The following is a 16,800-nucleotide window of genomic DNA, read 5'->3' as shown; positions in this document are numbered from 1 at the left end:
CCAGTACTTCGAAATGATTCCAGCTTGACTTTTGAGTGTTTAACAGCTGTGCTTGATTAAACAATTGAGACACAAACACAGCCAAATGCACAAAAACACGATGTTTATACCATCCGACATTGTGATGGCAGTGGAGCAAAAGAAAGATAATAAGGTATGTTGGGGTTATGACTTTGGCTGAAAAGTATGAAGCAGATACAGTCAGGTCAAGCGGAGGCCTTTGAAACGCGCAGAATATAGACATACTAACTTGGTTTCCGTTACGGTAATTCACTCCACAGAGAGTAATAGTAAAGTAATAAGACACTATATTAAGAGAGAAAGGCCTGACGTGAATATTGCACAATTTATCTTGGATAGATTTTTATTTTTGGAAAGAGGCCAAACTGTGCATGAAGTGAGTCGCTGTAAACTGTTTAGTAAATATGTTAACAAATATTGCTGTCCATAATATTTCTGTGGTCAATAAAAATGTTTTTTTAACATCCTTTCGCTCCAAATCAGTCTCCTCTGTAAATTAATACTTCACTTTTCAGAGTTTTGAATACTGCATACAGTGTATATAGTATTGGAACAGATTACAAAAGATAGCAAGCCTTCTGCTGCAGCCGAGCAAAACAATATATGTGATAATCAACCCAGCTGCGGCACACGATGAAAGGAAAAACTATAATGTATACCACTCAAGTCAACATCAAAGGATTGTAAAGTGGGCATGAACACTCCTTGAATTACTCCTCTCATTACCTCGAAAGCACATCCATCAAACAGTCTTTTCGCGTAAAGATTTCCAGAACTTCCAATAGACCACCATTTAAATGTGAGTATGCCACGCAAAGAGAATGGACTCATACAAAAAGAACAGAATGAGTACAGAAATCTCACAAAACTTGAATGACTAACAAAATTAGTGTTCTGATGTCCCATTTCAGCTTTTAATATATGGAGGTGGTCATGTGCATGATCGGTCATAGCGCTGTAGGCTTGGGGTCTCGAGTGGCGTGTCAGCATCCAGCAGGCAGGAAACAATGACATCAGGGAGAGAGTAGGAGGGAGACGGGAGAGGAGGGGTGTATGAGTGAGAGAAAAGTGCAGCAATCCAGCAGGCTCACAAGGTGCAAATGGAAACAGGCAAACAGGTTCACAAATCTTCAGCCCGTAATATTCTGCCCATTCCCGCTAGATACAAAGACTTATGTCAACAGATACCTGAAGTGTTAATACTCTCCATGAGATTGTCACATTTTATCGAGCTCTATCTTCCAAAATCACACACACACACACACACACACACACACACACACACACACACACACACACACACACACACACACACGGACCCAAGGTTGGAAAAAGACATGCAAGGAGTGAAATCATAGCATATAAATAGCTGCATTAAGAATAGGCTATGGATATGATTTTGACTGGGATGAGATAAATGCCTGAAATATTTTTTCCATGGTGTGTGTGCAGTGATTCAGCAAGTCGGCTACAGCGCAGTCATCTGGCTTTGGGCTCTGATTAAGCACAGATGTAGTTGCAAACAGCTCTCGGATTCCTTTGGAGGCACACTAACTTCATGACCGAGCACCAAAATCCCCCTTGCACACGCTGCTAAATATTATTTTGAAACGGGGGGTTGGGGTTGTGAAAAAATGCAGTACAAGCACTATTGAGGGCTTGCTTTAGTGAGTCTGAGTAATGTTTCCCCAGTGAGGATCTGACAAAGCTGGAACTCAGATTGAGACCTTAAATTGTGTTGAAACAACAAAATAGTATCAGTGTAACAGCATGATGGCCTCATGGGAATTTACAATGGTCAATGCCTCCATAGTCAAAACGAGAATCAAAGAGGGTGGCCTACATGTCTCTAATGTCTCTTTCAAAAAAAAAAAAAAAACAAGAGTTTACGTACATTACATGAAAGTCTAAAAAAATTTACTGAAATGAATACACTAATAAGTAGCTCTATAGATCGTAGCATACTGACAACCACATCATTAAGCATAAATTAATGTCATTTAATCTTACACACAAAGTATAATTTTTAAAAATCTGTTCAGTGTAGAGTGTCCACAGTTTTGATTGACGCTGTCAGAGAATAAATCAAATTTAAAGAGAATATTAAAAATTTAACACTGCACATATTGTTGTAATTGAACAGGCTGTGGGCAAGACTCAGATGTTTTGTTTCACTAACTTCAGTGCAGTCTTAGAACGACTTTGGGAGACACAATAAACCAACTTTGTCGGGAAATTATCACATTTATATAAAAAGAACACAGTAAGGCTCATTACAACAATATGAAAGCAATTGGAATCACAAAGACGAAGAAATTGAACAACACCAAGTCTGAGTCAATCCCAGAACATCTACTTTCATAAATGTTCGCATTGACAACAGTGACACAATTAGATGCAATACTTGCGTGGATGTGTCAGTCAAAAATCAACATCGGCTGATTAATTGTAAGCATTTTTTTATGTTTGTTTGGCTTATGCTGTGCCCTAAATTGCTCTCAACCAAGTCCGTTTTTTTTTTAGCCCGATTCGATTTTGTTGGGCTCGTAGCAAATAGCACCCTCTAGTGGTTAAACTGGAGCACATCAAGAAAGCCTCAGATTCTACTTTATTGGGATTACACATCACACGAACAAGGTATCGAGCTCAAGTGGAGAAGCAGTACTTAAATCGCATACTGTATATTCTAGGTACCGTTCAATGGCTCAAGATATAGTTTTTCCAAAAAATCTTGCTCACCTCTTCTAAAAATATGCTGAGTCAGAACCAAGAACAATTGGATTTACAATATTTGCTCATTCAAATCAGTGCCATAGTGTAAAACACCATGTACAAAACAAATTACACAGGATGGCGATAGTCTTTAGTTTTCAACAGCGTTTATTTAGTTTTCTCCATACAATACATTTAATGTACAACAGCACATACTGTATTCTGAAATAACGCTCAGTATAAAATAGGGCATCTACAATCAAGGTACAGTCATAAAATGCTCAGAGGGACATGACAAAGACCGTGACAGCAAAACACCTTCAAAGAGTATAAAGCGTAGGGGTGTTGTAGAGATGTGATTGTATTTGCCGAGCCACTGCTGGATCGCAATCAGAACTTCAGATGGCACCTCTTGGTGCGTATGGCATCCTGGTAAAACCCGTTTGTTTCTCTTTTCTCTCTTGGTAAGAGTCATGCAACACGAGGAGAGTTCAAAAGCCAAATATAAATTCTGGGACATCTGCTGATGAGCAAGGTTTGGCTGGAAACGAGAAGATGAATTCGCATTGTCTGGATACTTGAAAGCATACGCAGTTTAATGACCAGAGCTTTACAATCATACGCTGGCTGAGCAGTTTGTAACCCCAAAGACTGGATCGTTTCTCAGTGTTTGCCTCACACCGAACACTTAAATCACAACAAATGATACTCCACCATCAGCGAAGCCACAAGAAAACTGGCTCATTCCAACATGGCTGAGAGAAACCAAATCAAAGTTTAGTAGAAAGTGCTTTTAATTTGCAGACGGCTATGGGCCTATATAGTGATAATGTCTTTTTAAATAGTACACACATAACATGGACCTGCTTCTTCTAGTTTGCCACGAGTATGTCGTGCTTGAGCTGTTTAACATCCTTTACATTATATAACGAGTCCAGTTGGGGAAAGAGAAGGCCAAAGTACAAGCAAACATCAAAACATGTACTGAGAGGCCTAACAAATATCAGGACAGAGTGAGAGAGAAAGGAGAGATTTGTCTTAAATTCTTGAGGTAAGCAATGTATTTTAGTATAATGCCCTACAGACAATCATACATCTTACAATCATTAATTCTCTATGTACAAACTTCCTGATTTACATACACTGTACTGCTCCTCAGCTTCAAAATGAAGAAAACCAAGCGCGGGATCAGTGTGGTGCAATGTTTGGGATGAGGAGGCGGGAGGGTTCAGGTGACCTGACTTGATGAGGTGGCCGCAAATGAACGTTATGGCTCCTGAAGGTGGCCCCTTTTGCATACGTCACACAGTTTTATCTACAACAGTGCAAAGTTCCTCGTCAGTCGCACGACGCCTGCAAACCATTGGCCTAACTGTGTCATCGTGTTCGTAAGGAAATGAAAAATGGAAACGGCTCGATGGGCCGACTGAGGTCAGCTAACCGTCTACTGCCTTGCAAGAACACAGCTCTACTGTGGCACTGAGGCTGTAAGCCAAAAAAAAAAAAAAAAAAACAAAAACAAAAAACCAGGAGGCGAGCACATGATCTTACAAGATTCTATGGGATGTAGGCACCATTTTAACTGTTACCTTCTTAGAAGACAAAGTTGAGCTCATTTACATGTCAAGCAAGTCTCCACAAGCTTCGCTGCCTAAAGTGTTTCTACGAAGGGGTTCATGAAATATGAATGTGCTATAGTAATAAAGGTCCGCGCACCCACTGACATGACAGACCAACGTCAACGTGACATCAACAAGCTTCACGAGGGAGGAGGCTATAGATAGGATGCTAGCAGTAGTGCTACCTGAACATGCTACAGATTGAGACTATAAACATGGGAGACAGTTTCACAGGAGCACAAAGCACGAACCAGCTTCGCCGAGGAGCCTTAACCCATTCTTGGCCAGCAATGTTTGTTTTTCTTTGTCCAATCGGATTTCTCTTCATGTTCCTTCCAAGTACCATCTTAAAAAGACAAAAGTACCATGTTTGCAGAGGGATGGGTCAAGTACTTAGTAAAGCTGGCTTATTGTGTGCATTGGAAAGCACCCCATCTGTAGTCAGTTCCCGTCAAACAAGACACACAATCACACATGCACACTTTCAATCGCTAACTTATTGACATTTGGGTTGCCTGACAAAGAGCTAAACCAGACAACTCAAACTCTGCCCTTTAAGTGGTGACAACGAAGCAAAAAGTCATCACTTTTTCTTTAAATGTCTTCACTAAGTTGGAGTTACATTCTCACCCCCCCCCCAAAAAAAGCACGCGCACACACACACATACACACGCACACACACGAGGATGTTCACTTGCACAAACACACAAGCCCTGAAAAGTCTGAAATGTCTATGGTCACACAGCACTGACACTTTGATTATCATAGTGTGAGCTGGAATTGCATACTGTACTATATCTGGGGGAGGCAGCCCTCAACATCAGCTCAGTCATTTTACCACTCATACAAATCTAACCAGAAAAAAAATATATACAATCGCACTTACTCACGGAATGTCCACAAAGCTTATAATAGACCTTCATCTTAAGCCTTATCAAACTTTTATGAAAGGCTGATAATGTGTGTAGGATTTCCCTATGTTCTGTTAAAATCCTTATTATTGTTATTTCTGAAAAAAGAAAAAAAAATTAAATTGAAGCAACTAAAACATTTTTTATTTTAATTTTTGGTCAATAATATATTAATCAAATGAATGAACCTTTGGACCAATTGATTAACACCAACAGTGTCTCTTCAGTTTGATCCCAGTCTGGATTGGGGCATCCGTTTTTATATATATATTTTTTTACATTTGTTGATACATCTTCAACCTACTAATAGGGAATCTAAAGGGGTCAAAACTTCATGGCAAGCCAACATGGAACTTGCTCCCTGCTCAAAGGTTACTGCATGTGACCTGGTCAAGTGTTGTGCTGCTGCTTCTAACAGTGTGAAGAGCATTGATAATATGTCCGATGGTGGTGCCCCTCCGCTGCATTGCACTTGGCTAGTCAGTTGAACAAGAGTGAGCCTCAGGCCACCTGTAACGGCAACATAACCGGGCTGAGAAGAACAAAGTCCACATGGGTGGAGTTTTGACCACGACGATTTACTTGAAATTTCATTTGACCAATCAAGTTTAAAAGGAAAGTGCAAATGTTGACAGTCTTGTTTTATGACAGCCTGCACCAACTCCATTTGTTTGACTGTTCTGTGTTCAAATAAATAACTGAAACAATGGAGCTCTGACCAACCACAAAAACAACACCAGCACAAAAAAAAAAATGTTTGCAAAGTGCAGGGCCCTAACATCAGAGGATTGGGGGACATGATAGCAGGGGATAGTGTGTTCTTTCATTGATCTCTCCGTAAGAGACACACGCAGACAGATGCCCACACACACACAAGCTTAGATGAGTCTGGCGTCACCCTCCATGTCAGTTGGTAACTCACACACCCCTGTGAAGTGCATCTCCTTCGCCTTGCTTCCCTGTCCGCTGGCCGATTTGGCTGCTTGTTCCTCCAGGCTGGGAGAAGGCTGCTGGGCCTGCGGGTCTGGCGAAGAAGTCCCACGGGGGACTCCACCCGCCCGTCTCTCTTTCAGGAAGACTTCTAGTCGGCGAAGCATCTGCTTTGGGTTCTTTTTGGCGAACAGCTCCACTTCTGAAGGGTTAGAAAATACATCAAGATTAAGTGTCTCTATAGTCCCATGCCATGTCTTGTGATAACGCTCTCTCTTGCTGTCAGGTACAAATTCTGGATAAGGTTGAAGTCCCGTACATGTCATGCCAATAGCTGGCAATATACTGTAATACATCCATCCATCCATTTTATAATCCGCTTATCCTCACAAGGGTCGCGGGTGTGCCGGAGCCTATCCCAGCTGTCTTCGGGCAGTAGGCGGGGGACACCTTGAACTGGTTGTCAGCCAATCGCAGGGCACACATTGACGAACAACCATCCGCACTCACACTCACACCTAGGGACAATTTGGAGTGATCAATCAGCCTGCCATGCATGTTTTTTGGAATGTGGGAGTAAACCCACGCAGGCACGGGGAGAACATGCAAACTCCACGCAGCAAGGCCGGAGCCGGAATCGACCCCTGCACCTCTGCACTGTGAGGCCAACGTGTTAACCAGTCGACCAACGTGCCAGCTAACCAAATACAGTACACCAAAATTAACCATTTAATTATACTACCCAGCATCAGTGCTCAACAGATGCTTCTGTATGAAAACTCAAATGTAGGTAAGTACAGCTATAAAGCTCTTTCACTATCCTTGTCAGAATCACTCAGTAATCATGAAAATGTCACACAACCATCATTTCTTTGCTTGTACGTTGCTCATTTACTGTAAAATCCTTTCAATAACATCCACGTGCATATACAGTAAATACAGCCCCCCAAAATCCAACGCAAGCTTTTTTTTTTTGTCTGTACTTAATATGGTACCCTAATGTGTTGGGATCCTTTGTACTCCGTGAATAATATAAACAAATAAAGATTCAAAACATTCCAAAAAGGTGCAAATGCTTTTAAATGTAGGTTAAAAATTGCTCTTTTCCCATACCTGTGATTAAGGTCTTTCAAAGTATTTTTAAATTATGCTTTTGAGAATCTTGTCCTTATACTGTGCACACTTTCAGTAAGCAATTTTTTTAATTTGCTTATAAATCTCTTTCACTGTCTAACTTCTTTTAAATGTCGTATTATGTGAAGCATTCCTAATAGCTTAACATGTACTTAATATGATGAATATGAAGTTCAGTGGAAAATCTCAGATTTAACGGGGGTGAAATGAGGAAGTGTAAAAGGCAGATTAATGTGATATGGACTCAATAAAAAAATGCTGCTGTCAAGACCATCGTTTACCAATCTTTAATGAGCCAAGGGAGGCACCTTTAACATTGAAAACATTTCACATCGCACCAAACTAAAATCACAAAAAGTGTACCGTAGTTGTCCTGTGAAAAATACGTTCATTTTTGTCCTTTCTGAAATATTTTCACTTTAAATAGGATATCCGAAACGCAGGACAGTGACAATATGCTGTGTACAGAGAATACAGAACATCTTGTCTCAATATACTAACAAATGTTCATACTTGTAAAATCTGGGTCTGTTTAGTTGAACATAAGGTCTATCATCTATTGTGCTGAAGGCAATAATGGAGCAAAAGCTAATTGTAGCTTCTGGCCTTTAGTGAAAGAGCAGTTAATTGTTGTGCCTGTCATTACAGTAAGACATTATTCGCAATAAATAAATAGTTTTCAGAACTATTAAGTAAAGTTGGATAATTCCCCACCGCGGCACGCTGTTTGGGAATTACTGGTCTAGACATACGTGGTGCAGTAGCATGGAGGGGTTCGTAAAGCATTCTGTGATTTTACCATGGTTGTTGTCCTCCAACTTTGAAGAATGCTATAAACACACAGTATATAAGAATGCAGGTAACCTCATCTTTACCTTTGATCACATAGCCGGAGTCAGCAATGGTTTTCTGTTGCGTCTTCCACAGTTGGTACAGGTGCAGATATGTGGCCACGTAAAATTCATTCAACACGCCAACAACTTGCTGGCGACGATTGCACTCCCTAGTGAGGCCAAGGGCAGAGAAGAATGTTTTTGAATGACTCATGCACTATGCAAGTGTGTGATGAAGAGAGAAGAAAAAAAAAATTAAATAAATAAAATAGACTGACTTGGACAAGGCCTCCTCTCTGAGCACCTGCAGGGCGATGCGGGTCATGTTGATTGACATCACACTGAAAGGAAAGTTCTGAAAATACATAGTGCACAATAACATTACAATACATAGTAAACATAAAATTGAATTCAATCCAGTGCAATCGCGGTATCCAAAATCACCCTTTGCAAAAACTAGAAATACGGACTGAGACGACCACAATGTATCCCACAAGACGGAAAATTAATACAATTTAAACATGCAAATGATTTAATCCAATTTAGAGAGTAGTTACTTGTAAATGACTTTTAATGACCCTTTGAGTTATTGTTATTCATTCCTCAAAAGGGGTCTTTTTTATCCCACGTTGAAGTATGGTAATAAACAGAATGTGAATATACAAAGCAGAATCAGTGTTTTGATGAAAATAAATACATAAATAAATAAATAAAAACCAAGCAAGCATAAATGCATAAACTCGGCAAATAAATTGATAATTTTGATTGACTTTTTCCAAAAGATATCATTTTAAGGGCACATTTATGGTTGTAGTGGTAGACATGTCCCCAATTTTGGGGGGAAAGTCATTATCCCACCTCTAAGAATGAGAATACAACTCTCAGTGTCCATCAAACATACAGTACATCTGAAACAACCAATAACAAGTTATTGAGGTATCCTCTTATGAGCTAATAATACCAGCGTAGGGTGTTGGGACAACTTGTAGATGTCTCGAGCCAAAGGCAGAGTCTCTGGGTCCATCACAAAGTACAAAGTGTGCATTAGACCCAGGAAACCAGTGCCACGCAGGTCAGTAGCTGGGTCCATACCTAAAAAGCAAAATATACAGTATTTTACATTCAAATCTTGAGAAAAAGTCACTTCGTGTACTGCATGTTTAATAGAGTGCAAAGTTTGAGCATCTTACCCTGAAAGCCAATGTTTTCCCAGTGTGACCCATAACGAGGACAGTCCAGCCTGCAGCCAATGAGCTTTTTATAAATGCTCTGGAGAACGCGCATGTGGACTATCTGGCTGTTGTCCACGTGGCCTAAGGAAAACATGCAAACGTCAGCATTTAAATAAACCCACATGTGACTGCGAAAACAGGCATGGCGAACAACTGCTCACATTGCGCGATGGCAAAGACGAGATCCCGCTCCTCCGTCAGCTCCCTGTGCAGTCGAGGTGGCCCAAAAAGGAAGTGTGTGATGGCAGCGAGACCTGTCCTGCGAATAGTTGGCTGGATGTTCTTCTGAAAATTGGTGTGGAGACAAAACAAGAAACAACATTCAACTCTCTGACCTGATATATTTTAAACTAAATACCCATGTTTTACTTTTTTTTTGGGTGGGGGTCGGGGGGGGGGGGGCTGTGTCGTCTTTTCTCTGTCTGTCCCCTCTCAAACTCTTTCTGCCAATAAATATCCATGACAATATAAATAACTAGAGGGAGTACATCAATAAAAATGCCACATTGTTAATAAAAAACTGTTCCAGTATAAAAAGGCATACAGATGCTCCATGGCATGACCAAGCACTCGAACGGGTGAGGTTACACAAAAAAATTGTACGCTTTCAATAAGAGAGGAATATTTACCAGGCTCAAAATAACTAGATTTGTATCACTCTTTGCCTTTCGCGCCTCAATCAAACACAAACGCAAAACTACCGTATTGGCTCGAATTTAAAACTGTGTTTTTTCCATTGAAATAAGACTGAAAAAGTGGGGGCCGTCTTATATTCGGGGTCTAGACAATATACACATTCACGACGCTAGATGGCGCCAGATATCATTGAAGCGAATGTTGAACTTGACTCCCCAGGCCAAAGTGAACCCCTGTCACGGAGAATAAAAATAAAAATAGCGGTAAGAAAGAAAAGAGGAGAAAATAACAGAAGAGATAACAGAAAATGGAGAAACGTAGCGACAATCTGGAGAAAAGTATGTCGAAGATCGGCCAAGTTAACCGGCAGCTGAGAAGTTATGATGTAATTTACATTTCAAAAACCAGAAGCCATTCATTTACGAATGTGATTGCACTTATTTTAGATATTTAAATGATCAGATATTAAGATTTGAATGAGGCAAAATAACATGCCTTTTCTCTCAAATATATTGTTATAATCATTTGTTTCAGATCTACTGTAATTATTTTCTGTATAAAAATTAATGGTGTTCAAAAAGTCTTTTTTCAAACTTGTGTCTTGAAAAAGAGGGGGTCGTCTTATAATCAGGGCCGTCTTATATTCGGGCCAATACAGTATATGTGGCTGTTTGAGGCAAAAGGCAGAGGTGGAAAATGTTAACGTAAAAAACTGAACGCTAACTTGTTATGCCCATAACACATCATGATTAACAGAGTGGCCGCTGGAACCCAAGGCTTTAGTTTTCCCTCTGCTCACTCCTTGTGGGACGTTGGAGGCATGGCATCACTCGTGTGTGAGCCTGTCTTTGCACCGAATTAAATCACATTACTGCGACGTACATAGGAAGTGTCGATGGTCAATGCGTTGGGCAATTCACATTAGTCCTTGGGACTTGTAGTAGCCGTCGCCTTCATCAGTGCTTGAGGCACTCATTGCACTTTGGGCAAGTCAGCCAGCTTGCGACTAATTTTTGCTCACCGTGGGTGATTTGAGACAAAAAGTGCTGAGAAATTGGGTTGATTCTGAACTGTCTCATATTCATCTTTTGATCTTAAACCCAAAGAAAGGCCTTTCCGTTCCAATATTTTTGGAGGGGACTGTATAGTCCGAAAACATGATATTTTAAATTTGAGGTGGAGGACAAAATCTAAGAATTTCAATCATAAATGCTTACAATCAAGTCTCCGAGATCTGTCGTCTGGAAGTACTGAAGAGCTTCATTGAAAGATATGAGTGGCGTAGGGTTCGAGTCCTCGGTGAGAGCTGGCAGATTAAAAAAAATAAAAAATAAAATGACCAAAGAAGAAATCAAATTTAGCTTGGCAAATTCCTGACGACAATCGTGTTGATGCAAACAGGTGAAATTGTTTGACAATTTTGACCTGGTTGGATGTTTTCCAGAGCCTCCCACTCCTGTCTGGCCTTTTCCAACTCCACATTTGCCTCTGTGGAGGAAAACACAAAGCCAAGTTTAGAAAACACGGTCTTTCACTGGATAGTTTGGTTCACATCCCTCATTCAAACGACCATCTTTCCTATCTGGGGTGCTGCGTCGTTCAGACGCCTGCAGCACCCAGAGAACAACCGGAGGACGTTTCTATCTGCACAGCAGCGGCCCAGTGTCTACCACACATTATTCCTCAATTCCAGTAGGAATAGAATGAGAGACCAAAGTGAGTTCATGTGAGAGTGTGTTACCTGGAGGTTGAGTCCGGTCCCCTCCTGCTGCAAGAGTCTGCAGCAGACCATTCTGCTTCAGCGCTGAAATCTGGACACAAGTTAAACACAATCAACTTAGTGTAAGTCTTGTCATGAAGACCGGTTATTTGATTAATGAAAATTTAAAAAATAATAATAATTAAAACGAAATATTATCAGTAGCATTGCAAAGTCCCTATCAAAATATTTAGTGCACTCGGCAACTTTGAAAACTAAGTCATGCCTTTTGCAGTTTGACCAAAAAGTATGCAAATGACATACAGAAACTTGGAAGTTGAATCTGCAGTTGTGCATAACCCACTTAAACGCGGTTCATCGTTCCCCACTCCCCCACTCGACTGTACTCGCCATGTCGCAAAATACAGAAAAAAAATCTGTACTTCATGGATGAGAAAATAAACTCCTTAGCGGCGGTAATTACCGGCAGGGATGTGAGGGGGGCACAACTGTTGGTGTGGTCTTTGACATTCTGACTGATAATCAATCCATTCATAACCTAGAAAGATAATTTTTCCGTAGTTTTAGAGGAAGCAGGAAATCTTGAATCCAAGGAGGTGAACACAATGGAAGGGATTATGGAATTGTACTCACAGGCTTTTGGTTCGAGTGTCCATTGGTGGTCTCCTCTGATGATTTACATTCAAGAGACAAACCATTTTGGCCCTAAAAGTAGGAAGAGGGCGCCCCATGCAGCAGATGGTTAAGAGATGTACACACAAAAATACGCAGAGAAAACAGAAATCTTGTTTAACTCATTGAGAAGCCCATACATGATTAAAACAAAAAAGTCATATGCACGAGACTGGAGGCCACGGGCAAACGAAGGAAGCTTACGGAGAGAAACCAAGCTGAGGATAAGAGAAGTGCTCTGTCAGCTGCCGCCATGGTAACATGGCAAGCGAGCGAGAGCAGAGATTACAGCTAAAGCAGTGGAGAGCGCTGTTGACCTTAGGTCTTAAACATGTGGGTGAACTGCTATAAACAAACACGCTCTTAATTAATTAACAGCTCAGAGCAGGAGGAGAACATGACTCCATAATTTGTGGTTCTAAACACAAGGAAGCACTAAGACAGAGCAGTCTCGACTTTGTTCTAATCGCCCAAATTAAAATGATGACGTGTGTAGAAGGCCATATGTATTACCTCAATGTGGAAAGTGACATCAGTGTCTTCTTCCATTGCATATGAATTTGTGAGCTGGCAAGGGTCTTCCCGATTGTAGCCTCTAAAGGATTCTGAAATCCTGGACTGAGTTGGGCTGACAAGTTGCTACAAAGACAACCATGATTTCTTGAGTGCACATGTGGAGTGATTGCCAGGATTTATGCTTCATATGGATGGAAATGTCCACTGTGACAAGTTAAGACTCCACCAAGCTGGTTACAGAAGTCCAGATAGCGCACATCTCTGGTTTTCCGTCTGAACCGTGATGAGCGTTGGTTCAAGTGGCAGCCTCCTCCTATAGTCTAACCTTGAGTGCGCACACGGAGAGGAATGTGCAGATATCAGTCTAGCGCCGAGAGGAAATGGCACGTTTCCCGGAAACCTCCCTCCTTCCTCCCCTCCACAGATCTGCTTGGCCAGTTGCTTCGCTCCTCATCGCCATCAGAGGTGCCCAGAAGCTGGATAATGACATTGCTCTTCAGGCTTGAGCTTTCCTCATAACAGACACTTCATTACTTTGGCTCTCAAGACAAATCCAATAAGTGCAGCGGAGATAGCGGCACACTTTAATTGACTGAGTGATCTTCAGCCTCATGTGAAACAATAAAAAGGGCAAATGTCCAGATGTGGATCATGAGTTGTCTTCTTTTTGGCAACAATCTTTTGGAGGAGGTGTCATCTGCATGACAATCTGCAATGTGAAGTTAAACAAATTAATCACAAAGCTCTCAAACACAAGATATTAAATATACTCAATGCAAAAAAGGTGAGAAAAACTAATAGGCTTAGATTTGCCAAACATGTGTCCTGGAAAATTCAAAGCAAATTGAATTCATCACTTCTATAATCAATTTTGCAACACAGTTAAATGTCCACCGAGGATTTGGGGCCCTATGAAAAAAAAAAGACCCTTTATCACTCTGGCCCCACCACTTCAATCCTGCAAATTGACAATCCAATTTTCAAGGGCCCCTGTCAGTCGTCATCACTTGTCTTTTTTTACTTTAGTAATTAATAATAATGTGCCATATAGTAGTATTTACACATAAAGGGTTAGGTTCAGCAATAAGGAATTCTTTTCTGACACATTGTAGCCATAAATTATTGTGCAAGCTTTTAATAGGTCAAATTTAAAAATAAAATATGACAATATCTCAAGAACATGGGGCGCTCTAAAATAGACATTTTTTAAAATCAGCATCAAAAATACTTTTCGGAACAAATAAAGCCATCTCTGAATAAAATTTGCTGTTCACCAGAGCAATTGGTTCATTGTAGTTAACTGAACTACAAACAATATACCAAATAAAAAACGTAATACAGTACTTTATTATTGACCTTTTATTTTTTTAAAGATAAGAAAACCTTTATTTGTCTCACAATGGAGAAAAACCCCATCTCTGAATGACCCGCCCCATCTGTCAATTTAAAAACAAAATTTGAACTGAAGTTTTGCCCAGCCCTACAGCACGAGACTACATACTCATGTGTAGAACTCTGTCTTTCGCAAATAGTTAGGTATGGAATGATGCCACGGGGAGCGCGTTTGACCCCAGCCAACATATACACTATATATACATTTTATTTATAAGCGCCTTTCAAAATACCCAAGGACAATTTACAATCAAAAAAGAGCAATAAAACCACAGATAAAATTCTAAACAATAAAAAGCCATGAGTTAGATAGATAGATAGATAGATAGATAGATAGAATAAAAAGTGTAATTACACATCCACAGAAGTGTGTGCAGGTTTTTTTTAGGTGATATGAATCACTGTGAAACAACCCCTCAGGAGACACCACGGTAAAATAATTAACAAAAAAAAGAAATGCAGAGAGAGAGAGAGAGAGAGAGAGAGAGAGAGAGAGAGAGACTAAAAAAACAAGGTTAATAAATGTATTCTTTGTTGTTAGTTGATCTCTCCCTTTTTTCTTGTTCGTTTTCTTTGCTGTGAATAAGGATACCATTTTATGCACTTACAACAATTTTACAGATAATGATTCCATTTATTTTCGTGGCGCAGAGTTTCTTCTGGCTGGTCACAAAATAACTGACAGCATGAAATAATTGAGAAGTACTGAGGAGGCATTGCAACCAATGAAAAGCAATGAAAATGCAGTATGATACATACGCATAAAAAGCAAGATTAATTTCAGTACTCATATTTCAATTCCGTCCGTAAAAGTTTCCACTAATAATCCAAAACTGGACAGAGTACTGTACTCACAACATAACTGCTAAAAAAAATCAAAATGAAGAATACATAGCAAAATGCCATTCTGAATATGTCTGATTAACTTGTAAATTTGCTTAAGTGATTGAAAAAAAATAGAATAACTTTTTTTGGCAATCCTAAATAGATAGCTGTAACGTCACCACAGTACAGGAGCTGTCAGGGCAGCTAGCAACCAGCAATATAGCAATATGTCAGCTAGCAACCCCGCAGGCACAAAGACGCAGGTACGGCTTCTGCTCAAACAACGAATGCAATTAAAGCAATGTCTCCGAAAAGGGCCGTCTATTTTCGCAGTGCACGGAAGAGGGACACCATGTCATGAAAAATATGTCCAGTTGCGTGGCTGACAGCGGCTCGTTCTCGCAAGAAAAGGCAGCTGTCAGCGCTAACTAACGGGCTAACTGTAGCTCTATTCAACTGTAACGAGGATGAAGTCCGAGTCCAAAAACGTATGCAACTCAAACGCATTTTGCTTGGGGACCACTTCAAACAACACAGCAATTTAACGCGATGCCCTCCTGCCTGAACGTATTGTGTGATAAGAAGAATTTAAAAGTACCTCAGTTTCTGATTGTTTCTCCCTCCAATCTCAGCTTCCCTTCCCCCGTCCAGCGGACACTGTAGTGCAAATGCATACTGGGAATTGTCGTTTTCTGCCGCGATCTTAATTCATTACGTCATTTTTCTCTGGCTCAAAGGTATTCATGGCGTGTTTCTTTGCACACATTATCTTATGTACATACATCATAATTTTCATAACATTTCCCATCCCCGAAGCAGTTAAATACATATCCGATAATATTCATAATAGATATATGATAGCATTCATATTTCCATCATTTTAACACATTTTGTCAAATGAATGCAAATAGGAGCCATACTTTCATATTTGTGCCTGCGGGGTGGCTATTGTTTAATATATGATAGCATCATGCATCTATCCTATCTAATACTGTATATCAAAAAATACAGAAGTTGCATTTACGGTACCTTACAGAAAAGCATTCAAATGAGTTTCAAATTGAACAAATGCACAAAAGAATTGTTTGAGGACATGTAAGGGAAGTTTATTTGCATAGCATTGCAACAATTACAGGCAATTCAACGTGTGTTATATTTATTTTAAAATTTTGCAAATGTATAAAAGGCCTAACATCTTGGTAAAAGATCACAATAAAATGAATCAAATGTGTGAGGCTTTATGAAAAATTCATATCAAAAATACTGTACAAATACTGTAGAAAGTCACGAGACTCAGCAGAGATGATGCCGAGCACTATTTCGATTTTAGGATGCTTCATGGTGTAACGGGTACGGTAGCCTGGACAGAAAGGTGTCTCGCTGAAGACATTTTGCATTAATCGGGTCCATACAAAAAGTTGCAAAGTTGCACAAGCGTCCACTGATTTCTTTTCAGCACTGAAAGCTATTGTTACTTGTTATGAAATGTGCCGCTGGCCACTATAAGACGGACTGATGATGTGCTCCCTGGTAAATTGTCGGTGAGCCAAGCTACCAGAATTTGAAAGATGGTTGGTCATCATGTGTACTGGGATCTTTCCTCTCCAGTTTGAAGAATTCTGCTAAAATTGCAGGGCAGTGTCTTAC

The 16,800-nt window shown here is 40.2% G+C and overlaps 1 protein-coding gene across 1 annotated transcript; it reads right to left on the bottom strand.

Moving 5' to 3' along the window:
- Nucleotides 1–2,881: 2,881 nt before the first annotated feature.
- Nucleotides 2,882–15,842, bottom strand: elmod3 (ELMO/CED-12 domain containing 3). Its single transcript, XM_019862743.1, has 13 exons — nucleotides 15,752–15,842; nucleotides 12,934–13,645; nucleotides 12,382–12,453; nucleotides 12,212–12,286; nucleotides 11,770–11,839; nucleotides 11,454–11,516; nucleotides 11,246–11,334; nucleotides 9,554–9,677; nucleotides 9,351–9,473; nucleotides 9,122–9,252; nucleotides 8,439–8,515; nucleotides 8,203–8,330; nucleotides 2,882–6,395 (listed from the first exon to the last, which is right to left on the bottom strand). The coding sequence occupies exons 2-13, from the start codon at nucleotides 12,967–12,969 to the stop codon at nucleotides 6,142–6,144; spliced, it is 1,242 nt and encodes a 413-aa protein (XP_019718302.1). The 5' UTR covers nucleotides 12,970–13,645; nucleotides 15,752–15,842; the 3' UTR covers nucleotides 2,882–6,141.
- Between the last annotated feature and the right edge of the window lie 958 nt (nucleotides 15,843–16,800).

This window comes from Hippocampus comes, unplaced genomic scaffold, assembly GCF_001891065.2.
Source record: "Hippocampus comes isolate QL1 unplaced genomic scaffold, H_comes_QL1_v1.1 scaffold147, whole genome shotgun sequence".
Lineage (NCBI taxonomy): Eukaryota > Metazoa > Chordata > Actinopteri > Syngnathiformes > Syngnathidae > Hippocampus > Hippocampus comes.
The sequence above is the reverse complement of the archived record's forward strand: the minus strand, read 5'-3'. Positions and strand labels throughout refer to the sequence as shown.

Coding starts and splice junctions, on each gene's coding strand:
- elmod3 (XM_019862743.1), bottom strand. CDS start 12,969: ATGGAAGAAGACACTGATGTCACTTTCCACATTGAG. Junction 11,517..11,769: donor GGACCGGACTCAACCTCCAG/GTAACACACTCT, acceptor TTTCCTCCACAG/AGGCAAATGTGGAGTTGGAA. Junction 6,396..8,202: donor CTCCGGCTATGTGATCAAAG/GTAAAGATGAGG, acceptor CTAACCCTTCAG/AAGTGGAGCTGTTCGCCAAA.